This window comes from Eulemur rufifrons, chromosome 17 (assembly GCF_041146395.1).
Source record: "Eulemur rufifrons isolate Redbay chromosome 17, OSU_ERuf_1, whole genome shotgun sequence".
NCBI classification, from domain to species: domain Eukaryota; kingdom Metazoa; phylum Chordata; class Mammalia; order Primates; family Lemuridae; genus Eulemur; species Eulemur rufifrons.
In genome coordinates this window covers 27,501,557-27,513,677 of record NC_090999.1, presented here as the reverse complement: position 1 = coordinate 27,513,677, position 12,121 = coordinate 27,501,557, and the positions used below count along the sequence as shown (strand labels likewise).

Below are 12,121 nucleotides of genomic sequence, written 5' to 3'. Positions count from 1 at the left end.
ATTCAGTGGCGATCAGGGTCTCTAGACTGACTTTTCTTTGATGCTGTAGACCTGTATTACCAGTATCATCATGGATATCTTTACCTGAATGTCTTCTAGATGCCTTAATATTACATATGGAATTCATTATTTCAATTGAACTCCCATTCACCATTTCCCTCAAGTCCCACCAGAAGCCTGGTAGGCAATTAAGATTACTTCCTTTCCCTCTCTCTGCACATCAACCTCTGTGCCGTGCTAATTCCACCTTCTAAATAGGTCATGAGTTTTTCCTTTCCATACATGGTGCCTCCCTCACCATTTTCTTCACTAGGTGATTGCAAGTCTCCTGTTTTACCACCACTTTGATCTTGCTCTCCTCCACACAAAAGTCAGAGTTTTAAATTTTTTTCTAAAAGTTATTTTTTTGACTCTGTAATATATGCATAAGGTTCAAAATCAAAAGTTACAAAGGCCAGCCTGAACAAGAGTGAGACCCCACCTCTACTAAAAATAGAAAGAAATTATATGGATAGCTAAAAATATATATAGAAAAAATTAGCCGGGCATGGTGGCGCATGCCTGTAGTCCTAGCTACTTGGGAGGCTGAGACAGGAGGATCGCTTGAGCTCAGGAGTTTGAGGTTGCTGTGAGCTAGGCTGACGCCACGGCACTCACTCTAGCCTGGGCAACAGAGTGAGACTCTGTCTCAAAAAAAAAAACAAAACAAAAAAAAAAAACAAAACAAAAAAAAAAACAAAAAAAAGAAAAAAAAAAAAGAAAAAAAAAAAAAAAGTTACAAAGGGATGCCAGGGAACAGACTGCCCCTTGTATCTGACTCTTAGTTACCTGGTTTCTCTTCCCAAAGGTGCCCATAGCTACCAATTTCTTAAGGGAAGAATATATTTCTAAAATGCATCTACTTCATATCTTCCCATGGCTTATCACTCTCTACAAGATAATGTACAAATTGAGAAGCACATGAGGCCTTTCAGGATTTAGTCCTGTTTCCCTCTCATTTCTTTTACCATCCAGATTCCAGCTCCTTAATAACTAGATCTTCCCTAAAAAGCCTAAGTCTTACCTCCCTCTGTGACTTTACATATGCTCTTCCCCCTACCTGAAATGCCTTCCCTAGTTCCCTCCATCCCCCATGCCACTCTTTTCTTTGAGTAGAAAACGTCACATCTTAATACTCTTCCCTAAACATATTGAAGATAAGATAAAACCTTGGTAGACCTCCGTAGGTAAAGGTTATACCCTCTTCTCATCATGCCCTTTAGAATCATATATGTATTTTTATTGTAGCACTTACCACAATGCTTTGTTTGCCACTTGAAGGGAGATACTGTGTTCCTTCAGTTTTTAAGTCCCCAGGATTTAGCACACTATTCCAATACATAGTTTTTGTTTAATAATCATAAAATATTAGTTACAGCTGGGCATGTAGCTCATGCCTATAGTCCCAGCTTTTCAGGAGGCTGAGGCAGGAGGATCACTTGAGTCCAGGAGTTTGAGGCTGCAGTGTGGTATGAGTGTCACCACACTCCAGTCTGGGTGACAGAGAGAGACTCTCTCTTAAAAAAAAAAAAGAAAAAAAATACACACACACACACACATATGTTACAATGTAACTACAACTAAGCTAAGGAAATATTAGGCTGCGTTAATAGCAGTGAAATACTCAGAATTTTTAGTTCCAACCACCATATTTAGAGATAGACATTGAGGATATGTAATACCCACCTGACAGTGTAGAGTCTAGCAATGCCATGATGGCCTTAAGAAGAAAAGACTGAGGAGACAAAGCTCTCTTAGAATGTCTAAAGGGCTAGAGAGGAAGTAGCTGACAACTAACTAACTACATGGCTCCTCCATGAGACTGGAGGTTCTCCACCAGTGTTGAGTCATCTTGCTAGGTCTTCATCAGCACTGGGATGTATTGTAACTTATTTGTACTGATAAAAGCTGAAGTACTGAAGTTTGCAAACAATCTACTAATTTACTCACCCCCCCCTTAAAGTAGAATGGAGTCAGGTACTTCTATAATGTCACTCCTGTACACTTACATCCAATATATTTTGCTGAGATAGGGGTAGCATTATATACAAATGATAGATCAGGAAACTGGGTGTAAGCCACAGTCTGCCTTATCTTTGCTTCCACCCTGGAAGAATGCTGAGCATGTGAATATTATCTGTCCTGGTTGGGGGGTGGTGGTGCTGAAATATAGACTAGACCATGAGCCCTTTCAGTGGAGGAACCATGACTTTCATTTTTTTGAAAAATCAAATTTGCCATAGTGTCAGACAGTTAACAAATGTTTGAGGAAAGAAGAAAGTGAAGGTTTGGGGACAGGTTAATGGGAAAAAGAAAGGAAGAGAGGGTGGAAGAAAATGTGACAAAAAATTTAAAAAAGGAATGAAGGAAAGAGAAAAAACGAAGGAATACAAGAGGCTTATTATGTACTGTTTTTAAAAACAGTAAATTGGATTCAGTTTTTAACTCAGCATGAGGAAAGAAAACAAAAACAAAAAAACCAAGCAGTTAAAGCTGCTTAAACAGAGACTACAGGAAAATGGATGACTTCTAAGTTCCCATCCAATTTTTTGACCTATGATTCTAGGTTTTATTTCCCCAACAATACTTTTAAGGGAATATGTCATTTAATGACCACTTATTAAATATAATTATAATCTGCAATATCACAAAGCAGAAACAAACTGATGTTTCTTCAAAAAAAAAGTTTATATTACTTTCTTGAGTCTTCACAGTTTCATGAAGAGATTGGCAAATGGATTGGCAAAATTTAGCTTCAGTTTACTCCCTTGCAAGATGCTTAGTGGCTTAACTAGCACTGTACCAAGCTGAGGTAACTTGTGATCTTTTTCTTTTAGGTTAAAAAAAAAATAACAGAACCTTCCTTCCTGGGCTAAATTCTAGACATGATACCAATTTAAAGTAACGTAAGATGCTATATTGGAGGTGGGGGGTTAGCAGGGAGTTAAAGTTTTTTTCTTTCCTTAAGAGAATCCAGAGAGCTATTTTTGCTCTGTAGAGATCCAAAAAGCCTGAGCTGCAGAAATACACAAGAAAAACAAGTAAAAGTGAAGAAGTCAGACAGCAAAAGTTACAACAGTAGCCCCTGGCTGCCCCCCAAATATAACAGTAATCAAAGATTTAACTATTTGTTCTTTAAAAAATATGCAGTCCATAATACAGGAGGAATTTGATGATTCAAGGCTGGCTGCTCATGTGGTGTTAATTCTAAGCTCAAAGGCAGAATTTTGCTTTCCCTGCAATACCTCCCTTGGAAAAAATTAATACTTAATGCTTTGGATTTCATAAATAGAAAGGAGAAAATCAAGAGAGTTGGGTAACTGATTTCCGTTGGGAAGAAAAGCGGCATCTTTTGCTTTTTTATATTTTCATGAACGGTACTATTTTTTGCCCATTGACCCTGGCCCAAAGGCTGTGACACTGCAAAATTGAGCGAGTATAAACTTATTAATATATTTATTGATGGAACACATGGTTTTGCCTACTGTTAGAGGAGTGGAAGTAACAAACTCAAACATTCTATTACAAATAAACATACTTTTTTTTTTTTACTTTCCTCTGTGGTATGGTATGGTTCTATTTATACAGATAATAGACTAAGTCTTACTCATTGCACGTACAATAAATTTGTCTATTGAGTTGGTTGATGCAACTGTAAGCCTTGTTTTCAATCCAGTGAAAGTGTATTGATAATCTAAAATATTAATTCCTATACATCAAATAGGCCCCCCTCCCCGAATACACATCCATTCACACATTCCCAGGCTGCTCCTTGCAACAGAGCTTGCTTTGGGGAGGAAATTTCAGGATAGCATCCAGGAGAAAAGGGCGACGACGCCCCTAGAACCGCCACGGTGCCCAATAGCAACTTACTGGCTCAAAGCAAAAAAAAAAAAAAAGGGCGTTTGGAGGGGGTAAGGTGGGAGGAGGGCGAGAAACTCCATCAAAGATGCAAGTGAATACTCCATGCGGCATCTATAACAGATTCCATCCGAGAAGGAAAGATGGGAATCGAGGTTAGAAAACAGTGGCAAGGCGGCGTCCCCTGCCGTGTTTCAATTCGCGCTGCACTAGCAACAAGCCACATATCTGCATTACGCGAGCGGGCTTCCCCAGTGCCCACCTCCTGCCTTGGAATCACAAGGAGAGGGTCTCCTCCGGCCCAGGAGTGCCAGTGAGGGGGGAACACTTTGGGCAGAAACTCCAAGGGAGAAGAGAGCCGAGGGGCTACTGGCCTTCTCGGTAACCCAGGAAGCCCTCTCCCGCGCGCAGGTGGGCGGGGGCCCGGGCTGGAGGACGCGGGGCGAGGAGGCAGTGCCCACGCCTCTCCCAGCGACCCTCGCCAGCCCCGCCGGGGGGCGCGTCTGAGCCCGACGGCGGCTGCGGGGACTGGGCGGGTGGCGCAGGGCGGCGGCTCCACTTCGCCGCCGCCTTCCCGCGTCCCCACCCCCTCCCCGCCCGCCCCCAGCGCGGCCTCGCCCGCCCCCTCCGCCCCCTCCCGCGGCGCCATGCGCAGACTCAGTTCCTGGAGAAAGATGGCGACAGCCGAGAAGCAGAAACACGACGGGCGGGTGAAGATCGGTCACTACATCCTGGGGGACACGCTGGGGGTCGGCACCTTTGGCAAAGTGAAGGGTGAGAACCCCCGGGGCAAGGCTTGGCCCCAGCTAGAGAGCCAGGCGACTTCCGCTTTTCGCACCTCTTCATCCTCCCCTACCCGCTGCGTTCCTCGTCTCCGGGGCTTGGCAGCCCCTGTCCTGTCTCCTGCGGGAGCAGAGCCCGAGGCCGCCGCGGGACTACGGCGCGGCCCTCCGAGGCCGGCTCGGGGTTGGGTGGGGACCGGTCGCCATGGCGACGGCGCAGTGGCCGGAGGGGCTTGGTCCGTGTGAGGCGCGGGGATGCGGAGGTGCAAACTTTCTCAGGTGGGAGAGTCGGAAGCCGAGCGGTGCGCTCTGGGTGCTGGGTGAGGGCGCCGGGGTCTTGGGCGGGAGCCCGGGGATGGTGGCCTCCTCTTCGCCCGGGTTGTGCTCCCTTGGCTCAGGGCCAGCCCATCGCTTCCTTGGCGGTTCTCGGCGTTGTCCGTATTTCCGTCCTCTTTGGGAGGCTGTCGACTTACCTGCCCCTGGTGTTTCCCACGCGTGAGACGTGTTCTCCCAAAAGTAAGGTTGCTTTGGGGATAGCCTACAGAATGAAAAAAAAAAGGCCATGTCGTCGGAAAGGATCAGCGATTTCTTCTGAGCAGTTGATGAATGTAAACTGGTTCTACATTTGTGATGCATAGTGTATGCTCTGAATGAGACTCTGTGCCTTTAGTGTTTCTGGATTATCAAGAGTTTTGCAGTCTCTGTATGCCAAACCTGGTGGTCAGTGCAGATGTTACCTCCAGATAGCATTTATTAGTTTATTAATGCAATTCATTTCCATTTGTTTTCAAAGGATATTTGATAAACGATATAGTGCACATCATTTGAACTTTTTGTTTTTTTTTTTTTTTTAAAAGTGTAGAATCTCTTATCCTGTGTTCTAAGACAGTATTCTGGAAATAATAAACCTGCTGTACAGTCCACCAATTCTGGCACAGAAGGTTTAATTGCAAATTTTCTGAGGCGTAAATTTTTTTTCTTTAAAATATTTGACTTTGTTATTAGGGATGTAGAGGAAGAAAGTTTGGAACTGATAAAAATAATTCATGCAATGGCTTTGGAGAAATAATAGACTATGGCTTACATATACTAAGTTCCTGGTAAATATTTGACTTGAAAGAAAGTTTGTGAAAGTTTGTACAGTGAATTAACTGAGCCTTGCTGTTCCAGAGCTAAATAAACATTTTCTGATTTTATCTAGGGTTGGAAGAGGAGAACCCTTCCTTCTCTTGCCCTTTGTGAGTCATAGAACTGGAAAATTGCTGTATAGCCCACAGGGAAGCAACTGCCTAAACCTTCTTGTGAAAATCAGCAAGGCCAACAATGTAAGGAAGTAAGAAACAAATGCCAGAATAGGATAATAACAGCTACTAGGGCGGGTCCATATTAGGCCAGTAAAATGTTTCTATGCCCTTAAAGTTTTTTATTTTTGGCTTTGTTATTTCTTGTTAGCAATTACAAACGGCTTTTAGTTTACAAGTATTTGTAAAAAATGCTCATTAATGCCCCCATCCCTTCCCAGAGTTCTTACTGCTTGGATTATGCTATTCATTATTCCCCTAATATAGACCTGGGTGAAGTCAGATCTATTTGCTGAGTGGCTTTTGGAGTAGCAGATAGGAAAGCAAGAAGAAATTTTTCATCTGCTGGATTTGATCTGTGATATGGCTGTGACATGAATCTCTCCGGTGACTTAGCTGTTGCTTAACCTTCACTTCTTCTCTCACCTGTGCTTCTCTTGAAGTACCATACTCTGCAAAGTCAACAACCTCCCCAAATATAGAAAGGCCAATATTAGAGGATCATAGGTTTCATGGATATGGTTACATTTGTTCATAAACACATTTGCTGATGTTGGTGGTCAGAATCTTTAACCAGTTCATTTTTTAAGTTGTTAAACAGTTGGGACGCTTTTTGCTATAAGTAATAAAAAATCTAACTCAACTTAGCCAAGAACATATCTATGGTTGTCTCTCCAAAGCCAGGAGGCCCAGCATACCTCTCATGAGTTTCATTGGCTCATCCAGTCCCTCTGGGTAGGGATGTCATGTGCCAATTAGTTTAGGCTTATGTTCCTAAACAGGCACTAGCAACAATCATAGCTCTCTGCAGTCCTGAACATCTGAGCTCAAGCAATCCTCCTACCTTAGTCTCCCCAGTAGCTGGGACTACAGGTGTGCACCGCCACACCCAGCTAATTTTTCTTATTTTTTGTAGAAAAGAGGTCTTGCTATGTCACCAAGGCTGGTCTTGAACTCCTGGCCTCAAGTGATCTTCCTGCCTGGGCCTCCCAAAGTGTTGGGATTACAGGTGTGAGGCACTGCACCCAGCCTATAGGGCAGTAATTGGATAGTATGAGGAGACAGGATAGACACCTACACAGAAGTGGGTATTGTTAGGGTAGAGAAAGGGGGACATGGATGCTCAGTGAATAGGCAAAAATAGCCACCATAGTGGTGATGTTGGTAACTAACACCAACAATCTTAATTTGACAAGAATTCTTATAAATAATAGGATTAGTCATATATTTTAATTGGTACAATTTGGAATGGAGCTTTTAAAGTTAGTTATATACATTGGATAGAAATTGGATGCAAACATTAAGGAAGATTATGATACTGATATTCAGAAAAATTTCCAGTATGATATTCCATGCTTATAGGAAATTTAATTTTTAGGGGGCAAGAACTATAAATTAATAGTGATTGCTTCCTATTACAGGCTAAAAAAAATCCTTTAGTTATTTAATGGTAACATTTTGAGGGGAAAGTTTAAACAGAAAACTAGGATTAGTTTGAGATTATGCTTGAATTATCTTTGTTATTTCCAAGGTATCTTTTTTCTTTTTCATTCTGGGTGTCAACATTTTTTTTTTTTTTTTTTAGAGAGATGGGGTCTTGCTCTGTCACCCAGGTTTGAGGGCAATGGTATGATCGTAGCTCACTGTAGCCTTGAACTTCTAGACTCAAGCCATTCTCATGCCTCAGCCTCTTGAGTAGCTGGGATTACAGGAGTGAGCAATGGCACATGGCTTGGTTGTCAAGATGTTAGTCTCCATGCCTCTGTGAGGCTTCCCCCACCCCTCTTTAAAAGCATGGATGAACAAAGTCATGTTATTATGGTAAATTAAAAGGCAGTTTTTGTTAGTTTTCCTAGAGAAGACGGTCTTTGTAGTGGGATGGATGTGTCTTCAGCAAATCAGTTATTTGTACATATAACCTATGTATTGAGCTAGTGAGTATTTCTATGTAAAGCTGTAATTTCAGGTAAATAGGTGACTGTTCTCTTTGTGAATGAATCACAGTAGGAATTATTTTAAAAAATCTAAATATGAACTAGAGCTCCCTAATATCAGCATGAGTGAATCTCAAGAATGTAAGGTTAAGCCTCAAAAGCAAGTTTTAGAATACATACAGTTTAATGTTATTTATACGAATTTTAAAAATTTGCAAAATGACTCATACATTGTTGGTGGGAGTAAAAATTGGTATCACCTCTATAGGGTATGTCAGTATTTATAGAAATTAACCCAGCAATTCAACTTCTAGGAATTTAGTCTGTAAATGTACTCATGTGTGTCAAATAATGTGTTACTCATCACCATATTGTTATAAATACATAAGATTGGAAGTAACTTTTCTAATAGTATAATAGTTAAATTATAGCTTATCTACATGGTGAAATACCTTGCAAACATGAAGGAAAAAGAGGGAGGAACTTTATATAATTTAGAGAACAATTTCCAAGGTATATTTTTAAGAGGAAAAAGTAGAACAGTATGTATAGTACATATGCCTGCCATTTATGTATAAAAGACAGGGCAAACATGTACCTAGGTGTGACTGCTTATGTATGTACAGTGTATCTCTTTAAATATTGACACAAAACTGTGTTACATTCCTTACTGAGGGAGGGGAAACTAGGTAGCAGGAAAATGTTGCACTGTATATGCATTTGTACTGTTGAATAGTGTGCGTAGTGCAGGTATTATGTATTCAAAATATATAAAATTAAAAATTAAAAAATCATAAAACAGTGTTACTATATTGTTTATGGATTCATACAAGTGTAGTAAAAATATATAAACGTGTGGGAAAGACAAACACCTAGTTTAGGATAGTGATTACCTCTAGGTAGAGATGAAGGAGAAATTAATCTGGGAGAAGTTTACAGGGCTTTAGTTGTATTTGTAATGTTTTACTGCTTAAGCTGGTGGTAGTGCATGGGTATTTGTTATGCTTTTTGGTATGCCTGAAATATTTTATTAGCATTCTTAAATTTCTATCTATAGCTTTTAAAACTCATCTGTCTCAAGGATTAAGCTATTTCCCTAACACTTTTAATCGTGAATTAAAAAAAATTTTGTTTATTATTTGTGTTTTTAAATTTTATTTCTGAATTTTTTCTGGTAGTGAAATTTTTATTCTTTTAAAGTAGGAATGGAATCACTAGGTGGTTAGAATATCTTCAGTAACTATTTCTATCTTTGTGGCATCTCTATTGTATTAAAATCCTCTCTTTCAAAGTATGATTTTGTTTCACTCCAAGATTATATGTCTGATTAGAAGAACATTTGTTACAGTGTTCTACAGTTAGAGTTCCCTTTAGAGAACATTAACATGGTTGTTAGCTAATATTTAGTTGATTAATCTGCTGTTCTTGTGAGGGAAGACATTGTGAATGTTGGTAACCTTTGCTGTGACACGTAAATCTTCCATGGCCAAAATATCTGTCTTCCATTTCATTTAAAAGCAATACCTTAGCACTGTTGTAAAACTGACAGTCTGAAGTGTAAAGTTGGAGCTTTGAAAAAGCAGGGCGGAGGGGGGAGCCCTTAGTCATGCGTATTCTTGACAAAGTCCATTTATTACATTCATTGACTGTGGAGCAGCATTTAGTTTGGCTGCAACCAAGTTTACTCACTGGAAAATCTTTAGCCCAGTTTTGAGAAAACAGCTGAGGTTCTGAGATTATGCTAAACTGTTTTTCCCCTTCTACTGCACAAGGATTGCGGGCTAGAGTGGATAGGTCAAAACACTTAGAGTCAGAAGACCTGTCCCAACTTGATCACAATAGCTTTACTCTGGTAATTTCCAGAATCTCTCACAGCCTCAATTTCTTTATCTGTAAAAGAAGATGATACCTGTATCATAGGTTTATTGTGAGGCTCTAACGTGATAATGTGGGTCTTTTGTAAGCTATAAGCGCTATATATATATATATATATTTTTAGACAGGGTCTTACTCTGTTGCTTGGTGTTGCCTGGGCTACAGTGCAGTGGTGTCATCATAGCTCACTGCAAACCTCAAGTTCCTGGGCTCAAGTGATCCTCCTGCCTGAACCTCCTGAGCAGCTGGGACTGCATGCCACCACAGCTGGCTAATTTTTTTATTATTTGTAGAGACAGGGTCTTGGTCTTGCTCTTGCTCAGGCATATCTTAAACTCCTGGCCTCAAGCAATCCTCCCTCCCTGGGCCTCCCAGACTGTGAGGATTACAGGTGTGAGCCACTGCACCCGGCCAAGATAGTATATTTTTAAAAGTATTAATATTATGCTGCTGAAACTTTAATATTGAAGTAATGTTGGTAATTGGGTTCAAGGAAAATATTTCTGTTCCTATAAGCAAAGAAAATGTGACAGATTATAGTATGATGGCCTTAAATTACCAAGATTTTGTTGAGATGAAAGAGAGGGGAAGAATGAGTAAGGTAGAGGGGACATTGCCTACCCTGAAAGAGAAAATATTTTAGAGTCATCAATGTTGGGACATTATTTTAAAATCTTAGAAGCAAAAACTTGTATCAAATTAAGATTGAGAAATACCAAGTTAAAGAAGTAAGAGATTTCTTTGCTATAGGACTTTACAGAGTCTTTACTGTGTTACTAAGCATAGTGAGTCTTCAGACTCACTACATCCTCTCCCAGACTTATTTGATTATGAAATCTTTTTCTGTGGAGAGTCTTCAATCCTAGTGTTTTGTAGAGCATATTTTAGAAAACTTATTCTAATAATTTTTATTTTATGATTTTTTAGCCCATAGAAAATTAGAATCCTGAAATTAGAATATTGCAAAGGGAGCTGTAATAGTTGATTCTCGATAGCCATTGGTAACCACCATTTTGCTCTCTACTTCTATGAGTTCAACATTTTTAGATTCCAAATATAAATGAGATAATAATATATTTGTCTCTCTGTGTCTGGCTTATTTCACTTAACATAATATCCTCTAGGTTCATCCATATTGTTGCCAATGACAGAACTTCTGTTTTTTTTTTTTTGTTTGGTTTGTTTTTAAGGCTGAATAGTATTCTGTTGTGTGTATATATACCACGTCTTTTGAATCCATTCATCCATTGATGGACACTTAGGTTGTTTACACTTCTTGGCTATTGTGAATAATGCTGCAATGAACATGGAAGTGCAGACATCTCTTTGACATACTGATTTCAGTTCCTTTGGGTATATATATGCAGTAATGGGATTGCCAGATCAAGTGGTAATTCTATTTTTATTAATAGTTTTTTAAGGAACTGCTATACTTTTTTTTTTAAATGGCTATATTAATTTATAATACACCAGCAGTGTATAAGGATTACCTTTTCTCCACATTCTCGCCAACACTTGTTCTCTTTCATCTTTTTTTTTTTTTTTTTTTTTTTAAGAGACAGGGTCTCACTCTGTCACTCAGGCTGGAGTGCAGTGGTACGATCATAGCTATCTGTAACGTCAGGCTTCTGGGCTCAAGCAGTCCTCCTGCCTCAGCGTCCCAAAGTGCTAGGATTACAGGCATGAGCCACCATGCTTGGCCTTCATCTTTTTGATAATAGCTAATCTAACAGGTGTGAGGTGATATCTCATTGTGGTTTTAATTCGTATTTCTCTTATGATTAGAGATGTTGAACAGTTTTTCATCTATCTGTAGACCATTTGTATATCTTTTGAGAAATGTCTTTAAGTCTTTTGCCCATTTTTTAATAGGGTTATTTGTTTTCTTGTTATTCAGTAATCTGAGTTCCTTATATGTTTTGGATATTAGTCTTATATCTGATGTATGATTGGCAAATATGTTCTCTAAATCTGTGAGTTGTCTCTTCATTCTATTAATTGTTTCTTTTGTGGTGCAGAAGCTTTCTAATTTGATGCCCTCCCATTCATCTATTTTTACTTTTGTTGCCTGTGCTTATGGAGTCATATCCAAGAAATTACTACCCAGACTTATGTCATGGAGCTTCTCCCCTATGTTTTCTTCTGTTAGTTTTATAGTTTCAGGTCTTACATTTAAGTCTTTAATGCATTTTGAATTTTTTCTTTTAAAAGGGGTGAGACAAGGGATCCAATTTCATTTTTCTATATGTGGCTATCCAGTTTTCCCAGCACCATTTGTTGAAGAGACTGTCCTTTCCACATTGTGTGTTCTTAGCACCTTTGGCAAAAA

General features: G+C 39.8%; 1 protein-coding gene across 2 annotated transcripts in view; it reads left to right on the top strand.

The window, feature by feature from the left end:
* Positions 1–4,547: 4,547 nt before the first annotated feature.
* The window catches only part of PRKAA1 (protein kinase AMP-activated catalytic subunit alpha 1), a 31,324-nt gene continuing 23,750 nt past the window's right edge, over positions 4,548–12,121 (top strand). The window contains exon 1 of one of the 2 annotated variants that reach the window (XM_069491916.1): positions 4,548–4,674. In XM_069491916.1, coding sequence (XP_069348017.1) covers positions 4,548–4,674 — 127 coding nt within the window. Of the gene's footprint in view, positions 4,675–5,956; positions 6,008–12,121 lie in introns of those variants that run through there. The other variant, XM_069491919.1, reaches the window with a different exon arrangement.